The sequence below is a fragment of the Acanthamoeba castellanii genome, assembly GCF_000313135.1.
Source record: "Acanthamoeba castellanii str. Neff unplaced genomic scaffold scf7180000084645, whole genome shotgun sequence".
Classification (NCBI taxonomy): domain Eukaryota; phylum Discosea; order Longamoebia; family Acanthamoebidae; genus Acanthamoeba; species Acanthamoeba castellanii.
In genome coordinates, this window is record NW_004457313.1 from 260,399 (window position 1) to 283,770 (window position 23,372).

Genomic DNA, 23,372 nt, shown 5'->3' on the forward strand with positions numbered 1-23,372 from the left:
GTGCGGATGGGAGTGCACGCGGGCACGCCCAAGATGGTGCGCGACCCGATGACGCGGCGGGTGGAGTACATCGGGCCGGTGGTCAACGCGGCGGCGCGCATCACGGCGCTGGCCCACGGCGGCCAAGTGCTCATCTCCGAAGCCGCTCACGCCAAGCAGCTGGCCCTCACTACGACCGAAACAACTACTGACGTCGCACCTTCGCCGGCCGAGGACAAGTCGGCGCGCAAGGGCAAGAAGCCCAGAAAGAAGCTGCTCGCATTGGGCAAGTTCGAGATGCCCGACTCGCCTCAAGGTTCTGAGAGTTGCGCTTTTGCCCTCGGCGCGGTGGTCATGCTGACATGTATCCATGTCTCCCTTTCCTACACAGGAGCGAAGCTGTACGAGATGAAGACTGAAGGCCTCGAAGCGCGCTTCTTCGGTGGCGTGTCGGCCGAAGCAGCGTCAGGGGGCGACCCGTCATCGTCCGGCGCAAGCAGCAAAGGGAAGAGCAAGAGTGCGGCGGCGGACGGCGGTGGCGACGGGGAGGCGACGCTGGAGACGGCGGTGGGCGAGGGCATGATGTTCAAGGAGGACAACTTCCTCACGTCGGCCAACCTGTGCCGCTGGGTGATCGACTTCCACGAGATCGCCCTCGGCAAGCAGGTCATGGGCATGGGGTCATACGGGGTGGTGTTCAAGGGCAAGTGGAAGGGCGTCGAGGTGGCCGTCAAGCGGTTCGTCAAGCAGAAGCTCGATGAGCGGCGCATGCTCGAGTTCCGCGCCGAGATGGCCTTCCTCTCCGAGCTCCACCACCCCAACATCGTCCTCTTCATCGGTACTCTCTCTTCCACCCGCTTGCCACCTCCCCCCAAGAGCTCATCATTGACACCATTGTGGTGCACTTTCATTGCAGGAGCGTGCGTGAAGCAGCCCAACCTGTGCATCGTGACCGAGTTCGTCAAGCAGGGCTCGCTCAAGGAGATCCTGGCCAACAACGCCATCAAGCTCGCGTGGCGCCAGCGGCTGGGGTTGATGCGATCGGCGGCGGTGGGCATCAACTACCTGCACTCGCTGCAGCCGGTGATCGTGCACCGCGACCTGAAGCCGTCCAACCTGCTGGTGGACGAGAACTGGAACGTGAAGGTGGCCGACTTTGGGTTCGCGCGCATCAAGGAGGAGAACGCCACCATGACCCGCTGCGGCACTCCCTCCTGGACTGGTACTCTTCGCGCCCTCCTCTTCTCTTGCGCTTCGTCTACTCACACACACACACACAACAAACAGCGCCGGAGGTGATCAGAGGGGAGAAGTACTCGGAGAAGGCCGACGTGTACTCGTTCGGCATCATCATGTGGCAGGTGGTGACCAGGCGCGAGCCCTTTGCCGGGCGCAACTTCATGGGCGTGTCGCTCGACGTGCTCGAGGGCAAGCGGCCGCAGGTGCCGTCCGAGTGCGACAAGCCGCTCAAGAAGCTCATGAAGCGGTGCTGGCACGCCACAGCCAGCAAGCGGCCCTCCATGGACGACGTCGTCGCCTTCTTCGACAGTCAACTGGGCGACGCCTATGGTGACGACCATCCTCGGGCGGGCGCAGTCGTTTGAGCAGCGGCCTCTGCTACCTGCGTCAAAACACCAGGAAACGCTGGGTTTCACCGAAGACACAAGTAAAGTTGGCCTTTGGCGGAGGGGTACACCATCTTCATAAAAATGGCCGAGCAAGAGGGCGAGCGAGGGGAGGACTGCTCAGGGTGGCGATTGGTGCCGGTGGAGCTCACGCTGCAGGTGTTCTCCTGGCTGGAACCTGGTGACCTGGCGCGAGCCGAGCTCGTGTGTCGGCGGTGGCGCGCCACGATCGGACCCACGTCACCGCACGCCACCTTCTTCTGGCGCACCGTACCTCTTTCCCCACCTTATCTCATTTTCATAATGGTTATTTTATATTTGCGGGCTTTGGCGTGTCATCATGGCGGATGCAGGTCCACGAAGTCCGCTTTGGTGGCGCGTGGGTGCGACCAAGCAAGGAGCAGCTCCGGTGGCAGAAGCAGCGCGAGGACAGAGTGGCCGATGCGGTGGTGGCGGCATCATCACCGCCGGCCGTACGGACAGGAGGGGGGAGAAGAAAGAAGGTCGTGGACTGGCGTGCGAGTTGTCTCCGATGTGAACGCACCAAGACTCGGTTGCGTGTTGCCCCCTTTTCTTCTTTTCTCTGCTCTTTTACGATCCTGCTTACCACGCACACCAACCGACCCGCACACACAGGCTGTGGAGGCGAGGCGATATGGACGAGATGGTGCAGTGGACCGTCACATGCGGCCACCATGTGCTCCTGCGCCATCTGCTGGCCACCCAACCCGTTGCCGCTGTCGCCGCTTGCCAGCGCGTCGGCAGCGGGAACTTGGTGCGCTGGGCCGTGTCGAGCGGCAGCGAGCCAACGGTCGATCTGGTGACTCGCCACGTTGACGTGCCGGTGGAGGCTATCGTGTGTGATGAAGCCTTCAGGCTGGGCTCCTCCCCGCAGGCCATGGTCGACCTGCTCGTGCATCGCTTCATCGTCGCCACTCGCGGGGGTCATCGATCTTCGCCTGTCGCCCCCGCAGCAACCGCAGCCGACTGGCCCTCCGCCGCCATATCTCAGGCCTGGTACGTCGAGCAGTTGGACGAGGCGCTAGCCCAGACCGTGGTACGCGGTCGGCGATGGTCAGCGGCCGAACTGTTTGTTCTCGCGGGCGAAGGCCGGCACGTGGGTGCGATGGCGCTTCTCCTGGACCGATGCGCCACCGAGGCCGCGAGGCAGAAGCTCCTGCAGGCTACCAATCAGAAGAACAACACCGGTGTGTGGCTTCATCTCGGCCCAACCAACCCTCAGCGCTCTAACCAGCAGGCCTAGGCACTGATCTTTGGTGTTGTGTGCGCTCGGTGTTGCGCAACGCCAGCGTTCCTGGAGGCGTGCGACCGCCGCCAAGCGAAGGTGTTCGCGTTGCTGCTGCCGAAGCTCTCGGACGAGCAGGTGCGCGACACCACGGGCCTCGACAGCATGTCGGCCCTCGGACTGGCCCTGAGGCGAGGCGATGTGGCCATGGTGCGAGCGCTGCTCGGTCGCGGGGCTCGGGCAAACGGCAACGGCAGGGAATCAGTTCCGCCGCTGTGCCTGGCTGTCTCAGTACACTCTCCATGGCTCGGCACGACATACGAACGCAACACGTGGGGCTTAAGGGTGTGGTGGTGGTGCTGGTGGTGCTGGTGGGCAGGCGGATGCCAACAGGAGAGAGCTGGTGGACTTGCTGCTGCAACACGGCGCCGATGTCAACGCGCGCAACCGGCGCAATGGCAAGACGTGCCTGCACGCGGCCTGTCGGTTGGTGCCGCTCGACAGCGGGATGATCGGCTACTTGCTCGACAAGGGCGCCGACCCCGGCATCGTGGTACGCTCCGCTGCCTACAACGTCTTGTGCAGCGAGCACCACCTGTTTGTTGTGTTTGACGCCCTACATATTTGACGTGCCATTCCTGAAGGCGAAAGGCTGGAGCGTGATGGGCTGCTTGCTGGCGATGGCACCACCTGTCCCCGCCACCAACAAGAAGACCGAGTACGCGTGCGAGGTGTACAGCGAGGAGAGAATGCGCGCAGCCCAACAGCTTTTGGCGCGAGGAGGCTCGCCAGCTGGCGGGGTGGGCAAGCCCGGCCGGTCGCTGGTCGCAATGGTGCTGCGGTGGGTGCACATCGAGGGGCGCTTCGACAAGCGAAGCGAGGAGTACGTCATCCGCATGCTGGACCTGCTGTTGGTCCACGGCTTCTCTATCCACGTACGTGCTGCTTCCGCGCCTGACCGATCACACACACACACACACACACAACACTCGCACACACAGCACACAGCCCACATCACCCACGCGCAATCAGCCGGGCAGACCTGAAAAAACATGTTCCTCCTATTAATTACACAGAGCGAGCCGATCGATACGCTGGCGCCTCTCGTCGGCTGCAGCGCGCCGAGCATCATCCGCCACTTGGCCGCCACGCAAGACCTCAAGGCTGTGCTGGGCGATGCCGGAGGCCGCGTCGCGGTTCTCGCGCCCGCGCGCCGTATGTGGATCGGAGTCAGAAACCGAGACAACATGCGGGAGCTCTTCGCCGTGCTGGGCGTCAGGCTCGACACCGGCGATCCGCCGCCAGTGCACGTGCCCAACCTTATGGGCTCGTCGTATCTTGAACTACTGACGGAGATGGTCAAGCACGGGGCCGACATCAACGCACGCGACAGCGAGGGTCAGACGATCGCCCATTGCTTCGTGCTCGAGAGCCGCAGCGCGCCGACCACGGGCACGCTGCGCGCGTGGCAGCGGCTCGGGCTGGACTTTTCGCTGCGCGACGGCCACGGCCGCACGCCGGCCGAGGCCTATCGGGCGTGGCGCAGGGGACTAAGGAGCAACCCGTACTACGTCTACCAGCAGGAGGAATTGCAGCGGGTGTTGGAGAACCTGCAAGCCGAGTGCCAAGCAGTACACCAGCCCTGACCTTCACAAGTTTCGACGTCCGGCTCCATGGCGTTTGGTTGTTAGACACAGAGGAAAAGAAAGCTCTCCGGGTGAAGTTGCACTCACACAGAAATAAAAAATTTAATTTGCCCTTAAACTTTGCCTTTAAAGGTACGAATTAGGTCTACATTCGGGTACAGTGCCTCGTTCATCACCGGCCCATGGGGGAGGAATCGGTGGAGCTCAACTGGAGGTGCGCATCGATGTACTGTAGGCAGGCGAGTTCAATCCACGACAACCCCGTGGGCCACCAACCTGGTGGGGTTGAGAGATTGCGTGAGAGACTGCGTCAGCACACGTGTGGGGGGGGGATGCGTCATACCCATACACCAGCCACCATGTCCTCCTTTGCATGTGCACACGCATAACATACAATGAAAAGTCCAGAAAATGTCAGTTGAGTTGAATGATATTAGTCTATATCTATAGGTGGAATGGGTACGTACCGGTCTGAGTGACGGCAAGGATGGCAAGAGGATTCTTGCTGATCTCCTCCACTGGCAAGGCCGCTGAAAAGAATGAAATGTTGGCCCACTTGTCATTCGCATGAATAATCCAGCTTTACATGCGCGCATGAGGTTGCGCGCGTACCTTGGGGCACGACCGGGTCATTGAGCGCGTGGAGGACCAGGGTGGGGACCTGACGGAAGTGATCCAAAAACATGTGTTACTTGGAGGAATTCAACGCACAGGGAGAGTGAAACGTTTTACGAAAACGAACCTTCACATTCGCAAACAGAGGGCCGGTGTCATTCGCCAGGTAGTAGTCTTCGATCGACTCTTCTCCACTCAACGGAGCGTGAAGGTGCGTGTGCAGATCGAACAAGGTCTTGCACTGCGATGGCCCGCCGCACATATGAGTCAGGGACCCAGCAACGCTCAACAACACGCGAAGGAGGAGACGAGAACAAGCGTGTACCGAGACGATGTTCTCGTGGACCAACTTTGCATGACCCCTAAAGACCTTGTTGTTGCTGACGTGGCATAGACACAGTTAGCGTGCGTGCGTGCGTGCGTGCGTGCGTGCGTGCGTGCGTGCGTGCGTGCGTGCGTTGTAGAAACTGAGACGCGCTCACCTGTAAATCTTCAGAAAGTGCTTGATGAAGTGTCTGCCGTACACGTGGGTCTTGGCCCACCCCGTCCAATGAACCGCGAGTTGGGCCTGTCGGAGCCGCGCGTGAGACCACCTGACTTGGGGCTCTTCATTGCACTTGCGGTGCTTGAGAAGAAGAAGAAGAAGGACTCCACGTACCTGGGACCACGGGGAGCTGCAGATGATGCCCGCCCGCAGGGGCGTCCTGCTCCCAACCTCCCCGAGGTACTTGGTCAAGAGAAAGCCGCCCAACGAAAAGCCTTCGCACAGACGCACACGCCGGGCATAAGCTTGGGCTCGTGCTGCAGCGCGTGGCCTTCACGAGCAGGTGGAGTGAGATGCGCACCCAGAGCAAACAGAGGCGCATCAGGGAAACTAGAGGCGACGTGGTCCACAAGCCGCCCCACATCAGATGACACACTGTACATTCGTGGAGCCTGTGCCACAAGGACCAGCACAAATCGCACGCATGTCAGCGTAACTACACTCAGTTGCTGACAAAAGAAGAACAATCGTCATCATCGGGCGAAGTACGGTGAGCTGTTCGCCCAGAGTGCCGGGATAGTTGAGCGTCACGCAGCGCCAGCCCTTTTGCATTCCCTCACGGGCCAGGTATGTGATGTACGAGCTTCGGCTGCAGCCAAACGTCAGCGTGCGACCACCAGCCATGCGCGCCGCTGACGGTGCGGTGAGAAGAGGGATACGCACCCGCTTCCGGTGACGCCAGAGAGTAGTATAAGGATCGGCGCGCTAGGTGACATGTCCGAACGCTCCGCCCAATCCAACAGCAGTGTAGTGCCATCCGCTGCTCGGACCTCCTCCCTACATTGGCGCGCAATGGAATGGGCCGTGAGCTGCTTGATTCCAGGCATCTCACGGTCGCCTCGGGCAAGAGCTTGACGCTTAGCTTACCTACGGTACTGGGGGTCGTAGGTCGGCCGCAGCTTCATCATGACCAACGCCTGGAAGAAGAAATAAATACAAATTTAATACATCTATATTCGAAGAAAGTAAATAAAAAACATGAAAATAAGGTAAATTACGATAAATAATAAAATAAAATTAAAAAAGTTTGGACGCGCACATCAAGGTGGCCGGAGAAGATCCAGGGGGAGGGCCAGTAGTTCCCCTTGAGCAGGGAGCACCGACGAAGGAGGGCAGCCGTGCCCTGGTGATCTTTGTCGAATCGTAGGTCGATCCGTGAGACCAGCGCCAGGAGGTAGTAAGCCGCGTACGCGAGCATGACCCCCACAAACACCAGCACCGCAGGCGGTAATCGCATGATTATTATCGACCCACCATCTTCGCCCTCGGCAGTTGCGACCACCTGCTCCATAAAGATCTCACACAAGGGATCTTCCACACATCCGCGGACGAGGCCTCGCTTCCGTTCGCTATCTCCCTCAACCCCGCCCATTTGCGGCCCAAATTGCCGTGTGCGCACGTGTGTGTCGCCCGTGTGCGTGTGCGGTTGGGACAAGCGATACAAGACAAGAAACAAATTGTACATTGTAGTGCGGAGGCCAGCGACAGACGATGGGAGTATGAACCTTTCACGAGCCCTTGGCGCTGTTGGTGTTGGTCTTCTCGAGCCGCGTCCCGAATCGGCGGACTTCGCTGAGCAGTGCGCTGTCGTCTTCCATCTTGCTCCACGCGATGATGCGCTGAATGAGCCTCTCTCGAAGCGTCTCCTCGTCCGAGCACGAAGATGATGCCGAGGCGAGTCCTGCCTGCTGGCCTTCTTCTCTTTCCTCCTCTTCGCTTCCCTTCCCGTGGCTGTTGCGTTTGATGGTGGGAAGGGTCGGGTGAGTCTTCGCACGTCCAAGCATGGGAGTACTTCAACTGTGTGTGTGGGCGTGTGGGCGTGTGGGCGTGTGTGTGCGCGCGCGCACCTTTCGCTCGGCTTGCTGCTCCTCTGCTCGATATCTGCGAGGAAGGGCAGCGACGGGCGCGAGGCCTTGATGGACTGTATGGACGTTGCGATGAGCTGCATCCAGTAGGCCTTGTCTGCCGACCACAGCGTATACTCCTTCGCCGCGGCGAACAAACGAAACGTATATCGATCTGCGCACCTCATATTAATATTTCATTCATGTCATCGCTGAGCGAGAAGGCGTTGGAGAGAGAAGAAGCGATATGTACCCCTGAGTTCCTCCGGCTCCTCGACCCGTAGCATCTCCAACGGCTCGAGGAAGTCGACCTTGAGATTGTTTTTGTGTTTCTTCTTAGTGCAGAGAAGTACGTCGTTGAATAGGAACAGCCGCCGCTCCTTTTGGGCTTTCCCCACGAGAGAGAAGACATCCCCTTGATAGACGAATCGGCGATGAGGCTGAGCGAGCGACGTATTGTACTGGAGCGCAGGAAGAAATGGAGAACATCAACCAAGAGACATGACGAAGGAGTATACGCTGAGCGTAGGGGGTCACACGTACGTCACCAATGAGTTGGCTTTGTATAGAAATGACCTTGTCAATGTTTTTGCGCTGATTGGCTAGCTTGTCCGCGTGATCCACAGCGGCATTCACCTGCTGTAAAGCTGTGTGATGCGTCAGGTAAGCCACACTAAACCCGCGTACAGAACTCTCTTCACACCACGGCTGGTGCACGCGTCAGAGGAGGGGGGAAGTGGGGAGAGAGAGAGAGAGTACCGGCATGCAGAGCTTCGTATTCTGGATGGTCTTGCGGAGTCTCACACACAAGGTCCTAAGAAGCGACACCACTGCCGGTCAGCGAGGGCAAGAGCCTAATATACCTTGGATGAGCCCGACGTACCTTGAGTAGGGAGTAGTAGGCCAAGATGCGCTGTATGGGCAAATAGAGGAAGCTGAGGAAGTTCTTGGAAGGAGAGGGGACAACGTTGAATTCCTCCCCCGCGAGCGGCTTCACGACATGCTTGACGCTTACGCTCTGTTGTCAGATGCAACCACGCATGTGCATTGGCCGAGCAAGTGGTGAGCACTGGATACAACACACACGAGACTTGAGAGTGTGGATGCACCTCGATGAAGGCAGCAAACTCCTTGTTCTTCTTGCATTTCTCGTAGTGGTCCATGGCGTGGGCATAGTTCTCGTTGTACTGTGCGTACAGTTGTCGCAACATCGGCAACTGATGCGATCATAACGTCCACCATCGACGAGCAGATGGTCAGAGGCAGAAGGCCTGGAGCAAAGACGAGGGGAGAACAGGAGGGGAGCACCATTTCAAGAAAGAGCTCGCCAAAGCCACGCTCGTCTTCGAGTGCGCTCTCGAGCTGGTTGAGGAACTCGACGTTCCATCGTCGAATGAGCTCCAGGTTGCACAGGATGCCCTGTAGCTCGTCGGTGGAGAGAATCTTCTTGTCGCGTAGGGGAATCACGTAGTCGTGCAGGAAAGCGTTCAGATTATGAACGTGAGCACGTTCTGAAGAGAGCAGCTCCTCGACCAGCTTCTCCCTTCGGCAGACGTGTAAGGCTGGCGCCGAAGATGTGTTGGATTGAATGGGCAGCACGGCAGATGAAGTCGAAGTGGTGCAGAGGTTGCTCCCTCCACCTCCCCCCTTGCTCTTCTGTCGCTTGTGTGCCGCGGCAGATTTCTTTTCCTTCTTGGCCTTAGCCTCCTCCAGCTTTTCATCTCTAGCGTCGGTGTGCGAGGCAGGGAGGTGAAGAAGAGCCCCTGCTGGCGTAGCGTCCGTGCCTACTGCAGCAGGCACCACCGCCATCCTCTCCTTCTCCCGTCTGGAGCCCTTGCGCTTGGGCTTCTTTGTAGGGGTGGGCGGCGAGTTCACACCACCCGCCACTTCCCCATCTTCAGCCGCGCTCAACATCTAACCTACAAGCCAGCTCTCGTTCGTAGAAAACTGAAAATAGATAAATAAAAAATATCATTTTGCCTTTTGCTGTCGACAGAGACCAGCGAAGCGGCAAGCTTGGCTAAAATCAATCAATCCACAGTATAATCAGCTCCGGAAGAAGAAGATGCAGCGGAGAGAAGGAGACTGGGATTGCCCTAACTGCGGTGACATGAACTTTGCTTCCAGGTCCATATGCCGGAAGTGTTCTTCTCCCAAATCGGGCGGCGCGATCGGTGGAGGAGGTGGAGACGAGGGCGGCGTGATGTTGGGGAACGGCGGCGGGGCGGCTCCTGGGGGCGAGGAGGGGGTTGGTGTGCCGGCTGTTTGTTTTCTTCCATTCCATTTCATCTCGGTACCAATTTGATTCTAATTTTCACTCTTTCGTTTTCCATCTCCCTATCTCTCCATGCAGCACCAGCATCAACAGCACCAGCCGCATCCAACCAAGCCGGGTGACTGGTACTGCCCGAGCTGCCGAGATCTGAACTTCGCATCGCGATCGGTGTGCCGCAAGTGCCAGACGCCCCACCCGGACCACTCGAACGCGCGACCGGGCGACTGGCTGTGCCGCAACTGCACCGAGCTCAACTTCGCCTCGCGCCTCATGTGCCGCAAGTGCAACTCGCCGCACCCGCGCCCGGCGCCCCACCAGTTCTTCGGCAACATGGGCATGAACCCCATGGCCGCCATCGGCGGCATGGGCCACGGCTTCCCCGGCTTCTTCGGCCTGCCGCAGCACCACCATCACCACCACCAGGCCGGCGGGCCTCACTTTGGCGGCGGCGGCGGTGGCACCTCGTCGCACGCCAAGCCTGGCGACTGGTACTGCCTCAAGTGTAACGAACTCAACTTCGCCTCGCGCACCGCCTGCCGCAGCTGCCAGACGCCTTTCCAGACCAACCAGCCGCGCGTAGGCGTCAAGTCAGGCGACTGGCTCTGCTCCAAGTGCGCCGACCTCAACTTCGCCAGCCGCACCGCCTGCCGCAAGTGCGGCGTCCCACGGGAGGAGGCCGGCGCTGTCGACGCCCTGACCGGCACCGACGCTTCTGCTGTCGCTGCCGCTGCCGTCGGTGCCCCCGGCGGAGCCGACCTCGGCGAGATCGCTGAGCAGTGAGCGCGCACGTGATATGTGTAAAGACGTCTTTGATCGAAGATGGCCTGTCCACACAGACGAAGCAAGCAATAACAATGTAACCACCCCATAATTTGTGGAATTCCAAGCATGCTCGAGATGGTGCGGGTGAGCTATTTCAAATTCCGTGAGGATTGCAATTGGAACAAGTGACCGCGTTTCCCGCTGTGGTCAGAGTGGCCACCAACATCTCAACAACAAGAGAGTCACCCAACAGCGAGCTCGTTTTTGGCACTTACCTACCTGGCTGGCCAATCTTCGACTGGGCTCCTTCCAATTCAGCCGATTGAGATTGAGGATTCGACATTTCAAGGCGCGCCACCTCGCTCGTGAGGTTTCAGTCTGGAATGGACGGCGCGTCGCATCTTGGAGATGCATTCCAATGGAGCGATTGGCAGACAAAACTGCTGGATAGTTTGGTGATCACCTCGTGCTCTCTCTCGATTCTGGGGTCCCTTTTCATCTTCCTTTCCTACGCCCTGTGGCGCGACCTGCGCACCACTCCTCGGCTCATGCTCGTCTGCCTGTCCCTCGCAGACCTCATCACTGCCGCAGGTTCGCCCTCAATCTCTTCATTTTTCATTCTTTTTATCAATTCAATGATGAAAAATGGTGGGGATTTTTACTTATTGTTGTTTTGTGAGCAGGAAACATGTTTGGAGTGTTTTACAGGCAGGGTGGAGTCGTGTGCACCATTCAGAGTGCCTTCACTTCCACCTCTTCTATCTCCTCCTTCCTGTGGACCCTCTCCATTGGTATGCACTCCCCCCCCCTTTCTCCCTAGCACAGCAACCACTATGCACGTGTCGTACACGTCGCTCATTACCAGCTGCACCGCTCCGGCCTCTTCCCGCCAACGTGCAGGCACGCACCTCTACCTGTCGATGTTGAAGAGCACCAAGAAGCGCAACTTTCAGTACCTGTACCATATCGTCAGCTGGGGCTTGCCGATCGTCATCCTCATCATCGCACTCTCCTTTCGCGCTCTTGGTACAACGTTGTGTGTGCGTCGTGTGCCTGTCGTGTGTCATGTGTTGATGCCGTCTTCGCCATCAGGCGCGGACGACTTCTCGCGGGCGGTTGGCTGGTGCTGGATATCGGACCAGGTGGAGCACCCTCTCTTCTGGTCCTTCTTCGTGGGCAAATCCGAGGAGATCACCTCCTACATCGTGGTGCGTTCTCCTCCACTACTCGCTTGCCTCCACTCCTTGGTGGTCGTCCACTGTTCACCTCTTTCCTTGATCGCAGACATTCTTGTTGTACGCGCTAACCCTATGGCGCCTGCATCGACGAGTTCACGCTGTACGTGTGCCACGTCCTACTCCGCGCGCCACCGCACACGCACCACCGCACACGCACAATAGCGCTCACACATGCTCATCCGGCTCCGCTCTGTACGTGCAACAGGGACTACTGCCGAGCAAGAATGTGCGCAAGGTGATCAATCAAGTCGACAAAAAGCTGATGGTACGCCGGGTGGCTGCAGCCTGCGCTCTGCGCTCTTGCGGCTTACATACTTTCTTTGGGGGGGGGGTGGTACAGCTGGTGCCGCTCGTGTTCATATTGGTCCGCATCTGGGGCACCACCCGCTTCCTCTTGGTCAGCGCTGGCCTGATACGCATGGACATCTATTGGATGGTTGTTCTTCAAGTATGCCACGATCCTTCCCATTGCGTGCGTGCGTGCGTGCGGTTGTGTGTGCTGTGCGCGCGGGTGTGTTGATGTTTGTTTACCTCTTGTGTTCGCAACACAGGGCATTGGTGACTCAGCGCAGGGTTTCGCCAACTTCCTTCTCTTCTGCGTGTTCACCAAGAAGGTGCGCAACAAGTACACTGGCCTCGTACGCCGCGCCTTCTGTTGGAACGATTATTACAGCGGTACGTCACGTTAGTCGTGTGTCGTGTGTCGTGTGTCGTGTGTCGTGTGTCGTGTGTCGTGTGTCGTGTGTCGTGTGTCGTGTGTCGTGTGTGTGCTTTTGTCGTTTGTCATGTTGCCTGTCGTGTGAGCTAAGCTTAGAGCAAACGACAGACGTGTCTTCTGAGGACGAAGACAGGGGCAAGCACTCGATTCAGTACCCGGTAACGGTGGCAGAGCCACATTCATTCATGCCCGGCGTACGGGTCTACTACTCCGACGAGTCCTCCTTCTCTTCCTCGCCCTCTTCCTCAGCCGCCCCCAGCCGCAACGCCACCGCTCGGCATTTGTAACAATTTGTAACCAACACCATCGCTTCTCTCTTCTCTTCTATCTTGTACGATAAACTCAGTTTTGTCTATCCATCTGGCTTCTCTCTGTTCTCCCTGAAGTGCTGCTCGCATTCGACTTCCAGCGTCGCCAGCATCTTCAGCGTTGCCTCCTGCTCGTGCCGCACACTAGGATACGCGAACGCAGCTTGGATTGTGTGTGGCTGCGTGACTCTGTCGGCCCGATAGGCCTCGGCCGGGGTGCGGCCTCGGGCGTCGCGCAGCGAAAAGTCCAGCCCGAGCCGCTGCCACGCCCGCAGATCTCTGAACTCGAGCGGGTAGCGGTGAGCGATCGTGCGGCCCTCGCTGTCGCGCGCGTTGATGTCCGCCCCGTGTTTGACCAGTTCCGTCAGTGTGCCGAGGTGCAGCGAGCGCGCCGGATCGAACAGGTGCACCGGAGCCACTGGATCGCTTGCACCACCGCCGGTGTCGAGCCTGACCTCCAGCACGTCGAAGAGCGCCTGCAAGCTCCTCAGGTGCTTGTCGAGGACCCACCGCGGAAGGCGCGGGGCCTGGAGTACGGCAGCCGACGAGGGCCGCCAGCACATCGGTCTGCTCGCTGTGGATAGAGAAGCCATGGGCCAACAGCAGGTCCAGCATGTCGAGGGCACGGTCCTCGCTCGACGGTCGGTAGAGCAGACTGTCGGTGCGCTCCCACCGCAGCACCAGAGCGACCAGCGACAGGCCGGGGCTGCCCACCGCGGCCGCGCCGCACTCCAGCAGCAGCCGGGCCACGCGCGCCCTCTCCTCGTCGTACGCCTTGCACGCTCGCTTGTTGTTCGCCTTGGGGCTCGGGATGTGAGCCAACAAGAACCCGACCACGCCCCACCCTTTCGCCTGTGGGCGTCGCTGGGCGTCAGAGCTCTAGCTCTGCAAGCTGGATGGCGTGGTGGTGGTGGTGGTGGTGGTGGTGGTGGTGGTGGTGGTGGTGGTGGTGGTGGTGGTGGTGGTGGTGGTGGTGGTGGTGGTGGCGGTACCAGGATGGTGGGGTCGGCGCCCTTGTCGAGTAGGTGGCCGATCAGCCCGCAGTCGAGCCGCGACGACCTACAGGCCGCGTGCAAGCAGGTCCTGCCGTTGTGCCTGTTGCGCGCGTTGATGTCGGCACCACGTTCCAGGAGCATCTCCACCAGCTCCCTCCTGTTGGCTTCCGCCTGTGCCCAACCAACAACTCTTTGTTTGTACATACTTGCTTGTTGTGTGTCGTGTCGTGCTGGTGTCGTGTCGTGTCGTGTGAAGGAAGAGGTACCGTCACTGCCGTGCACAGTGGAATGGCGGACTCTTTGCCGTTGCCGTTGGCCAGGGCTCCGTGATTCAGAAGCGCTCGTACCATGGCCACGTCGCCTCGTCTCGCGGCCAGGCCGAGGGCCGACATGGCGCCAAATCCCGTGGTCTCGCGCACCTGCTCCTCCGAGAGCATGGGTAACAGCAGCGCGAACACCTCCGAGCGGCGGCTGTCGCACGCCTCCAAGAAGGCTGAGCGTTGCATTAACGCAAACACGACGCCATACCTCACCGTCTTAATCATAGCTAGACAGACACGTAGCGTTGTTGGCATGGCGGTGCGGGTACCGGTGTTGCCTTTGCAGTTGGTGGCCTGCAGGAGCTGCTGCCTCGTGGCCTGGGAGCCTCGGCCCAGGAGGAAGGCCATCAGCCCCGTGTGCCCCCCTTCGGCGGCCATCAGAAAGAGCTCCGACGAGGACCGCGCCAACCGCTCGAGCCTGCTCGCCTTCGTCTGGGCGAGCACCTCGTCGAGCTGATGGATACGCCACAGCGACGCATCGGCCTCGCTCTCGCTGGCGGCAGCGGCGCCGAGCAAGCGGCGCACGAGAATGTCGACCACGGCCACCGGAGAGCCCAGCAGGAAGGCGCGCGTGATGGTCGCCGGAACCACGCCAGCGTGGCGGGTCACCAGATCGACCGTGGGCTCGCTGCCGCTCCACACGGCCCACCAACTCGGGTGGTCCTGGCCTCTCGCCGACTGGTGGTCGCGGTGCCTGCAGAGTAGGGAAAAAGCGGCAGGCTCGGTGGCGATGAGGCGGCGCAGTAGCGCATGGTGGCCTCGCGTGATGGTCCACCGCACCATCTCCTCCACGTTTCCAGCACTCAACAACCTTGTCGCGTGTCGTTGTTCGTGTGTTGTGTGTCGTGTCGAGTGCCGTGTGCCGCGTGTGTCCACGAATCAGAAACGCTCAAAAAGCAGACATGGGGCATTGGGGGTATACGAACTGAGTTCTGGTGCGTTCGCAACGGAGGCAGCTCGATCTCCAGTCGTTGTTTCCATCCCGCAGCTTCTTCCGCAAGCGAAGCTCCCTGTTGGTTGGCCCCACCTGCACTCTGCCAAATCTTGCCTCATGCACCTACGGACACAACGAAAAAGTTAATATATTTTGTTTTGATATTTAGCATCTTCAACACAAAATATAACAAAGGGGGAGGGTGTACGGTGCGCCAGAGGAAGTCGCCAGGCGGGGACGCGGGGTTGATCGTGGCGTGCCACCTCCGGCACACGAGCTCGGCGCGCGACAGGTCGCTCCAGTCCAACCAGGAGAACACCTGCAGCGTCACCTCCACCGGCAGGAGCCCCCACACAGAGTAGTCCTCTGTAGGGTGGTCTTCGTCGGCCATCCTCAACAACTAATTTTTTTTGCTACCGTTTTTAACTACGTAAAATTTCTATTGGGCGTAATTTTGAAGTGGAAGGGTTTAAGGTAAGGGCTGATGACGTGAGCAGGAGCACAGCTTTCTTTTTGAAAAAAAAGCTTATGGCCAGGATCATCATCCCCACAAATACAATTTTTTATTTCTGGTGTGCTTTCTTTTCCATAGCTTCAAACCAGACGCCTAACTAACCATGACAACACTGTTGGAATGTCCACAAGGACAGGTTTCTGTTGGTGTTCCTGACATACCTCCTGACAGATCACCTCTGTCACAGTATAAAAGCACAGACAGACCTCAGGGTCCTTTGTCTCTTCTTCTTTCCTTTCAGTACACTCATTGCTCTCAACAGGTTATGGGACCCATGCCATTACATCAACATCAACACTTAAATGAAGGTTTAAGACCCCACTGGCTAACTAGCATGGCAGAGGCAAATCTCCACTTCTGTGAGAGAGAGGGCTCTGGGGGTTCATCACCAGAGCCAGTGGGAGTAGCAGAGGAGTCAGCCTCAAGCCTACTCAACAGGACAGTCAAGTACACAAAGCTCAAGCAGCAAGCCACCAGAGCTATTCACACCCACCTTGCAGACAATCTTCACATTGACATCAGGGGCTGCCACCTGTGTGAAGCTGGGCTGGACAAGTCCCTTGAAGTCCAATACTGTCCCATGAACTGGATGCTGGTGGACACCCTCAGTCAAGTCTTAGTCCAACACCATTGAAAACTCCTATGTCTGCAAGGACAGGTTTCTGTTGGGCGTTCCTGATGGACCTCCCAACGGATCACCTCCGTCACACTAATAAAAGCACAGATGGACCTCAGGGTCCTTTGTCTCTTCTTCTTTCCTTTCAGTACACTCGTCACTCTACAACAAACACACACCTCTGAAACAATATTGCATCACATTCTACCCTTGTGCACGCGCAGGTGCACATTAGATCACCACCAATCCGTCCAACAGAAGCCGCACATGCAATGGCGAAGAAGAGGAAACACCCAAAGAGCTCTGTGTGATGCACATATGGAGAGATTCAAACCGAACCGGCCACGAGAGGATGGTCGTCACCATCGGCGTCGCCCAGTTGACTGTCGAAGAAGGCGACGACGTCGTCCATGGAGGGCCGCTTGCTGGCCGTGGCGTGCCAGCACCGCTTCATGAGCTTCTTGAGCGGCTTGTCGCACTCGGACGGCACTTGCGGCCGCTTGCCCTCAAGCACGTCGAGCGACACGCCCATGAAGTTGCGCCCGGCGAAAGGCTCGCGCCTGGTCACCACCTGCCACATGATGATGCCGAACGAGTACACGTCGGCCTTCTCCGAGTACTTCTCGCCTCTGATCACCTCCGGCGCTGTTTGTTGTGTGTGTGTGTGTGTGTGAGTGAGACGAAGCGCAAGAGAAGAGGAGGGCGGGAAGAGCACCAGTCCAGGAGGGAGTGCCGCAGCGGGTCATGGTGGCGTTCTCCTCCTTGATGCGCGCGAACCCAAAGTCGGCCACCTTCACGTTCCAGTTCTCGTCCACCAGCAGGTTGGACGGCTTGAGGTCGCGGTGCACGATCACCGGCTGCAGCGAGTGCAGGTAGTTGATGCCCACCGCCGCCGATCGCATCAACCCCAGCCGCTGGCGCCACGCGAGCTTGATGGCGTTGTTGGCCAGGATCTCCTTGAGCGAGCCCTGCTTGACGAACTCGGTCACGATGCACAGATTGGGCTGCTTCACGCACGCTCCTGCAATGAAAGTGCACCACAATCATTGGTCAATGATGAGCTTGGGGGGGAAGCGGGTGGAAGAGAGAGAGAGAGTACCGATGAAGAGGACGATGTTGGGGTGGTGGAGCTCGGAGAGGAAGGCCATCTCGGCGCGGAACTCGAGCATGCGCCGCTCGTCGAGCTTCTGCTTGACGAACCGCTTGACGGCCACCTCGACGCCCTTCCACTTGCCCTTGAACACCACCCCGTATGACCCCATGCCCATGACTTGCTTGCCGAGGGCGATCTCGTGGAAGTCGATCACCCAGCGGCACAGGTTGGCCGACGTGAGGAAGTTGTCCTCCTTGAACATCATGCCCTCGCCCACCGCCGTCTCCAGCGTCGCCTCCCCGTCGCTCTGTCTATCGATCGAATCTTCGTCCGTGGTAGACCCTCCGCCACTGGGCGCTGACCGGTTGTTGCCGTCGGCCGCAGGCGACACTCCACCGAAGAACCGAGCCTCCAGCCCTGCCACCTTCAGCTCGTAGAGCCTGGCGCCTGCAAGAGCGACGCCGATGTAAGTAGGCGTCAGATTTTAGTTGAGAGGAATGCGAGGAATGAGAGGAACCTTTGGGCGCGTCGGGCATCTCGAATCGGCCCAGCGCGACGAACTTCTTGGTGGCCTGTTCTCCAGCGTCATCGCCGCCGTCGGGGGACTTGAGGCCCATCTTCCGCTGCGCGGCTTCGGACACAAGCACCTGGCCGCCGTGGGCCAGCGCCGTAATGCGCGCCGCCGCGTTGACCACCGGCCCGATGTACTCCACCCGCCGCGTCATCGGGTCGCGCACCATCTTGGGCGTGCCCGCGTGCACTCCCATCCGCACCCGCAGCCCCTTGAACATCACCCGGTCGTCGGTGTCGCCCCACTCTTCCGCGGCGCCGGGGTGCTCCAGCAGAGCCTTGGGCCACTCGGCGGCCAACAGCTCGCGCTGCGTGTCGCCGCACCAGTCGAGCGCCGCGCCGATGTCGCTGAAGGCCAGGCAGAAGGAGCCCTCGCCGCTGTTGCGGTCGCGCAGGAAGACCACCTCGTAGCCGCCGTGCTTCTTGACCAGCCGCCGCACGAGCTCGTTGTGGAGCAGCGTGGCGTCGCGCATGGCCTCGGCGTTGAACTCCCAGAGCGACGCGGCGCGCGTGACGTCGGAGAACACGATCACCACCTCGCCCTCGGGCGGCTTGATTGGGCCGCCAGCCGCTGCCACCGCCGCCACGCTTGATCGGGAGCCCGACGACAAGCTGTCGCCGCGGCCGCCTGAGCTCGATGTGGCTGCGGAGATGGAGGGATAGGAGAGCGACCCGCTGTTGAGGCCAGCGCTGATGTTATGCGACGAAGAGGAGGTCGAGGTGCGGGTGAGCGACGATCCGCCGAGCGCTTCGCCGGAGATGCTGCTGAGGCGCGTCATGACCTCTAGGAATGTGGGACGGATCGACGGGTCGGCGTGCCAGCAGCTGGTCATCAGTTCATTGTAGTCCGCGGGCATGGCGTCGCTGCTCTGCACCGCCGGCCGCACATTATCCCGTATCACCGCCACCGCCACCGCTGCAGGACTGTACTCCAACACAACCGCGTGAGCATCGGAGTTTCAATGACCTGGTCGGAGTTAAAATAACCTAATAGGAGTTACGCACCTCAGGCCCAAATAGGGTTGCTCTCGGGTGTAGAGCTCCCACAAGATGATCCCTGCGCGTTTGATTGGGGAATGAGAATAGCGCTCATCTTTCAATTCAGTGTGGTGGGTCAAAAAAGGGGAAGGGAGGTTACCAAAGGAGTAGACATCGGCGAGGGCGAGATCGGCATCGAAGGCTTCGTTCAGGATCTCGGGGGCGGTCCAGTGGATGCTGCCCTGACCCAGGCCCTGGCCGCCTTTCTTGAGCTCGTCGCGGAATTTAGTGAGACCAAAATCCGACACCTTGACGTTCCACTTGCTGTCGAGCAGCAGGTTGAGCGACTTCAGATCCCTGTGCACAATGCCTGCACAACATTTCATATTAGTAAGCCACACACAAACGAGCACTGGCTTCACTCTCTAAAGGCTATCGTGAGGCCGGCAACGCACCGGAGGAGTGGAGGAAGTGCATGCCCTTGGCCGCGTGGTAGGCCATCTTCAGCTTGAGGGCGTAGGGTATCTCCGGAATCAGTTCGTTGTGCAGCAACTGCCCAGCGTTTCCAAGACGAGGTGAGATAACAAAGATGAGAGATGCGCTATCGAGGGTGTACGGAACACGTACATCGAAGAGAGAGCCGAGGGCCATGTACTCCATCACGATGCACATCTTTGGAGCCTTAATCGAGGCCGCCATGAACAGCACCACATTGGGGTGCCGCAGCGCCGTCATCACCCGCACCTGCAATTTGTCGATTAGAAAAGTCATTTCTGCACAACTTGCTGATGAAACGAATGGGCATAGCCTGGCGGATGGGAACTCGTACCTCTTCCTTGAAGTTGCGCTCCATCTCGCGCGTGACCTGCTCGCCGGGCATCATCTTGACGGCCACTTCGGTGCCGCGCCACTTGGCCCGGTAGACCGTGCCGTAGCCTCCGGCGCCCAGCTGATCGCTGATCTCGAGCTCCTCGGCGTCGATCTCCCAGTCGCCCTTCTCGCGCCTCTTGCGTTCCAGGCGCACCACCAGCGCGAATATAACTCCGACCAGGAACACCAGCACCAGGCACACCACTGGCAGGATGGCACCGAGCGTGGCGCCCAGGATGATGCCCAGCGTGTCGGACGATGATGAATCGCTCTTGAGCGTCTGGCAGTACTGGCCCTCCCACTGGTCGCCGCACTGGCACACGCCCGACGAGGAGCAGTTGCCGTGGTTGGAGCACATGACGCCGTCGTCGACGCAGTTGAAGAACGAAAACGAAGGCACGCCGTTGCACGTGACGTTGGCGAGCATCCGCAGGACTAACTTGGACACAATGGCCGACTGGCCAGCAACCGCCAGGCCCACGCTGAGCGCCACAACGCCACAGATATGAGTTGGTTCTGTTCTGCTGCGGACGGGAATCTGTACGCACCCATTGGAGAGGGCGAGCCCCTCTTCTGAGGACTGGGTCCAGTAGAGCCAGTCAACGAGCGCGGTGGCCTTCTGACAATCGGGCATCGTGCGCGAATTGACCATCACCGAATTGTAGGTGGCAATCGGCCAGCTATTGTTGCCCGGAGCTATGGTTACGACAGAAGTTATTTAGCTACAAGACTTCGGAACTAAGGTGGTGCTTGCGATCGCGAGCGCGTACCAAGCAAGAGAATACGAGCGTCGGCCTGACCGGCAAAATCGTTCATGGCAGAAACGAAGGTGCTGACTTCGGGGCTGACCACAGTGCCAGCCACGTTCACCATAGCCGCCGCGCGCACCGTTCGCGCGTTCAGCGTGTCGTAGTTGGTCCTATCAATGATTGAGGCACCCAATTCCGTAAGCCGTCGGTGAAGAATCATATGAGGAGGACGAGGGTGGGTGCGAACCAGAAGCCGAGGGTGTAGGCCTTCGCCTGCATCGGCGCGATGATGTCGTTGGGCGCCACAGCAAGTGTACGGTTGGGTTCGTGTTGGAGCACCGGGAAGTTGAGCACCGCCGAAGCACCCACCTGCAACCATGGCGTTGAATGAAGGTGAGGAGTCAAAGCGGGTGTTCGGTAATGGCCAGCAGCACCTCAATAAGGGGCAGGCTGAATACCTCTGCCTGGAATTCGGGCACCATGGCGCTGATGGCGGAGCTGACCAGTAAATTGGGCGCCGATGAGGGCGCCTCGTAAACGATGATGATCTCCTTGTCGGGCAGCAAGTCTTCCAACTGGGGATTGAGGCGAGTGATGTTGATGTGGTTCCATTTTCTGATCTTGTTGAGGTAGATGTCGGAAATGGTCTGAAAATCGAGGACCAGAGGCTCCTCCGTCACGATCTCGGGCACCTGGAGGGAGAAGAGAACCATCAACATCAAGTAAATGATCAAAGACTGAGAAATGCAAAGTCGTACGTTGTAGACCGGGCCTAGGCCTCCGACGACGATTGGTATCGTGATGGTGAACGGTTGGAGGGCTTGCTGAGCCGCATTGGGTGCGGTGATCACTGTACCGAAGTCAAGATCGCCTGATTTCACCCGTATTGAAATGGACGAGAATCAGATTAGAACCACAGAGTGAGAAGGAAGTGTATGGGGAAGTACCGGCAGCCAAGCCAATGATGGCATTGGTGGAGGTTTGGTAAAAGTACTCCAACCTGAAGTCCGGATTGTTGTAGTTGACTGCCCAACGCAGGTACGTGGGCACTGGACTGCCAGTGCCGATGAGGAAGGCATAGCCCAAGGCCTTCTTGCCTGAGAGTTGCTTAGAACATAATAGGGTGCACTCGCAAGGGAATGAAGGTGTGGTTCGTACCATTACAGGTGATGGTGCCGAGAGAGTCGATCATGCGCTTGCGGAATCCGTTGATCAGTGGCGCGTAGCCGCCTTTGCTTGCGATGTTCGCCGCACCGCTGTTCACCCTTTTTTGGTGCGTGCACAAACTCATGAGAAAAGACAACAATCCCAAGCAAGAGTAGAGCGCCACGTACTGGGTCCAGGAGAGAAAGACGAGGTACTGCTCCTTGGTGTAGCAGTCGGACGAAGTGAGGTTGCGCCGGGTGGTCAGGTAGTGCAGGAAGCTCATCGGATAGCTTTGCGCCCCGCCTCCATTGAACAGGTTCGAGCCGTTGCCTGCACACACAGGGCAGAAGTTTAGATCTAGCTTCCCCGCGACGAAAGTGCGAGGGCGCACCGTTCACAATAAAGGACCGAAAGTCGGTCATCGCGCTCTGAATGGTGTCCGTGGTAGCGGCCACGGTATTGTTTGCCGGGTTTCGCATGTGGGCGTAGGCGAGGCCGGGCGCGTACGCTTTGAGCGAACCCAAACTGACGTAGGTCAGACAGTTGTCGGTGTTCTGTTGCGCCGACACTTGCTTAGCAATTCACTACAAGAACCTGGATATGGGAAGCCGCGGAGACAAGAGCAGTACCTGGACATAGGCCAACCTGACGGAGAGAGGGCTGAGAGAGAGTGCGCGCCCGTTGAGGGCTGCGATGCCGGCGAAGTCCCCGTTGGCCAGTGCCAGTGTTGTGCTGAAGTTGGTGCTGAACACGGATAGTGCTTCCTTGAACAGCGGCGAGACCGCCTCGGTCTAGACAAACATGATCATTAGCCAAACCGAACGGTAACCGTGAGAATCATCAAGTTGTAGTTAAAAAAAATACGCTAACTTGCAAGATTAGGTTCACTTACGTTGTTTGGAGCGAAGGTGAGGAGGATGTCTGTCGCAGGCAGCTTGGTTGCCACGGTGGGATTGAGCGACTTGATGGCTTCATTGTCCCACGTCGTTATCTCACCTGCCCAGATCCTTGCTAACGTCTGCCCGTCCAGCACCTGGTCAACAACGCGGACATGTCCGAAGACGACATAAAGGTCAGCGGCACAAACTGCCAAAGCAAGGTCAAGACCGCCATGTCGCAAAAACCCGATTGGGCATAAGGATAAAAAAGGCAATCGGTCATGATCTATCACCGATCGGGTGTTGCTAGTGCGACCGCCCGCGGGTGAGGTGGGTCGGTACCAGGGGAGGGTCGGTGGCGTTGAGCGCGGACAGGTGGTAGGCCACTACGATGGCTTGGCCCACGAGCGGCACCTGCAGCTTGTCTGTGCCCAGGCGTGCGGCGGGGAGCGGTCCGTCGGTCACCAGCCAATCTGCCAGTCCGTTGTCGAGTCGCGAGAGTCCGGTGGCGCTCTGCTCCACGCCGCTGTACACAACCGCTTCCGTGTCCTGCGCGGTGGTCGATCCCATGAGTGTGCCATTTGAGACGCGGTCCAACTCGTTACGACGCTGATACCTGAGTAAAGACGTACGAGTCGGCCCAGGAGGAGAGGAGGGGTTGTGCGCTTTGGCTGCCGGTGCCTATGATGTCCGCATGCACGACGAAGCCTTGAGAGGGAGGGGGAGGTTAGAGTGGTGAGAGAGACGAGAGGGAAATTTGTACGCACTCGAAAAGGCAAGGAACGCCAAGGCGGCCAAGAGTGTCAAGCGCAGCATGGTTTGTGCCTTGCTTTTCGTTGTAGTTGTGTTCGTCTCACAGTTTTTGGGAGCAATGCCAGGCAAGGGGGCAAGCACAAGCTTTCACCACTA

At 58.9% G+C, this 23,372-nt stretch overlaps 8 protein-coding genes across 8 annotated transcripts; 4 read left to right on the forward strand and 4 right to left on the reverse strand.

Moving 5' to 3' along the window:
* Positions 1-33: 33 nt before the first annotated feature.
* On the forward strand, positions 34-1,583 carry ACA1_092060 (serine/threonine kinase; the record flags this gene model as incomplete). Its single annotated transcript, XM_004334661.1, has 4 exons — positions 34-295; positions 371-817; positions 896-1,201; positions 1,267-1,583. The coding sequence occupies 4 exons, from the start codon at positions 34-36 to the stop codon at positions 1,581-1,583; spliced, it is 1,332 nt and encodes a 443-aa protein (XP_004334709.1).
* Positions 1,584-1,688: 105 nt separating this feature from the next.
* Positions 1,689-4,496, forward strand: ACA1_092070 (F-box domain containing protein; the record flags this gene model as incomplete). The annotated part of the gene is made up of 8 exons (XM_004334662.1): positions 1,689-1,874; positions 1,958-2,077; positions 2,278-2,812; positions 2,915-2,949; positions 2,989-3,141; positions 3,230-3,403; positions 3,495-3,785; positions 3,927-4,496. The coding sequence occupies 8 exons, from the start codon at positions 1,689-1,691 to the stop codon at positions 4,494-4,496; spliced, it is 2,064 nt and encodes a 687-aa protein (XP_004334710.1).
* Positions 4,497-4,668: 172 nt separating this feature from the next.
* On the reverse strand, positions 4,669-6,892 carry ACA1_092080 (alpha/beta fold family hydrolase; the record flags this gene model as incomplete). The annotated part of the gene is made up of 12 exons (XM_004334663.1): positions 4,669-4,772; positions 4,964-5,014; positions 5,109-5,157; positions 5,239-5,352; positions 5,437-5,491; positions 5,594-5,679; positions 5,770-5,870; positions 5,957-6,047; positions 6,145-6,244; positions 6,319-6,432; positions 6,523-6,572; positions 6,695-6,892. The coding sequence occupies 12 exons, from the start codon at positions 6,890-6,892 to the stop codon at positions 4,669-4,671; spliced, it is 1,113 nt and encodes a 370-aa protein (XP_004334711.1).
* Positions 6,893-7,163: 271 nt separating this feature from the next.
* ACA1_092090 (FYVEtype Zn finger-containing protein) lies at positions 7,164-9,308 on the reverse strand (the record flags this gene model as incomplete). Its single annotated transcript, XM_004334664.1, has 7 exons — positions 7,164-7,386; positions 7,503-7,674; positions 7,753-7,960; positions 8,043-8,135; positions 8,383-8,517; positions 8,609-8,686; positions 8,808-9,308. The coding sequence occupies 7 exons, from the start codon at positions 9,306-9,308 to the stop codon at positions 7,164-7,166; spliced, it is 1,410 nt and encodes a 469-aa protein (XP_004334712.1).
* Positions 9,309-9,564: 256 nt separating this feature from the next.
* ACA1_092100 (Znfinger domain containing protein) lies at positions 9,565-10,554 on the forward strand (the record flags this gene model as incomplete). The annotated part of the gene is made up of 2 exons (XM_004334665.1): positions 9,565-9,747; positions 9,853-10,554. 2 exons carry the CDS (start codon positions 9,565-9,567, stop codon positions 10,552-10,554), a joined length of 885 nt encoding a protein of 294 aa, XP_004334713.1.
* Positions 10,555-10,919: 365 nt separating this feature from the next.
* ACA1_092110 (uncharacterized protein) lies at positions 10,920-12,779 on the forward strand (the record flags this gene model as incomplete). Its single annotated transcript, XM_004334666.1, has 9 exons — positions 10,920-11,127; positions 11,220-11,327; positions 11,437-11,562; positions 11,629-11,744; positions 11,821-11,874; positions 11,980-12,039; positions 12,115-12,222; positions 12,326-12,449; positions 12,601-12,779. The coding sequence occupies 9 exons, from the start codon at positions 10,920-10,922 to the stop codon at positions 12,777-12,779; spliced, it is 1,083 nt and encodes a 360-aa protein (XP_004334714.1).
* A 65-nt stretch (positions 12,780-12,844) lies between these two features.
* On the reverse strand, positions 12,845-15,440 carry ACA1_092120 (Fbox domain containing protein; the record flags this gene model as incomplete). Its single annotated transcript, XM_004334667.1, is given in 8 exon segments — positions 12,845-13,327; positions 13,347-13,652; positions 13,793-13,966; positions 14,062-14,214; positions 14,254-14,288; positions 14,385-14,809; positions 15,042-15,172; positions 15,258-15,440. The coding sequence occupies 8 exon segments, from the start codon at positions 15,438-15,440 to the stop codon at positions 12,845-12,847; spliced, it is 1,890 nt and encodes a 629-aa protein (XP_004334715.1).
* Positions 15,441-16,507: 1,067 nt separating this feature from the next.
* On the reverse strand, positions 16,508-23,279 carry ACA1_092130 (serine/threonine protein kinase; the record flags this gene model as incomplete). The annotated part of the gene is given in 23 exon segments (XM_004334668.1): positions 16,508-16,824; positions 16,895-17,200; positions 17,279-17,719; positions 17,790-18,766; positions 18,848-18,899; positions 18,981-19,190; positions 19,276-19,372; positions 19,448-19,564; positions 19,650-20,172; positions 20,239-20,386; positions 20,461-20,609; positions 20,687-20,808; positions 20,898-21,131; positions 21,198-21,289; positions 21,387-21,536; positions 21,598-21,704; positions 21,774-21,915; positions 21,977-22,139; positions 22,215-22,376; positions 22,478-22,618; positions 22,806-23,079; positions 23,096-23,171; positions 23,231-23,279. 23 exon segments carry the CDS (start codon positions 23,277-23,279, stop codon positions 16,508-16,510), a joined length of 5,049 nt encoding a protein of 1,682 aa, XP_004334716.1.
* Positions 23,280-23,372: the final 93 nt, after the last annotated feature.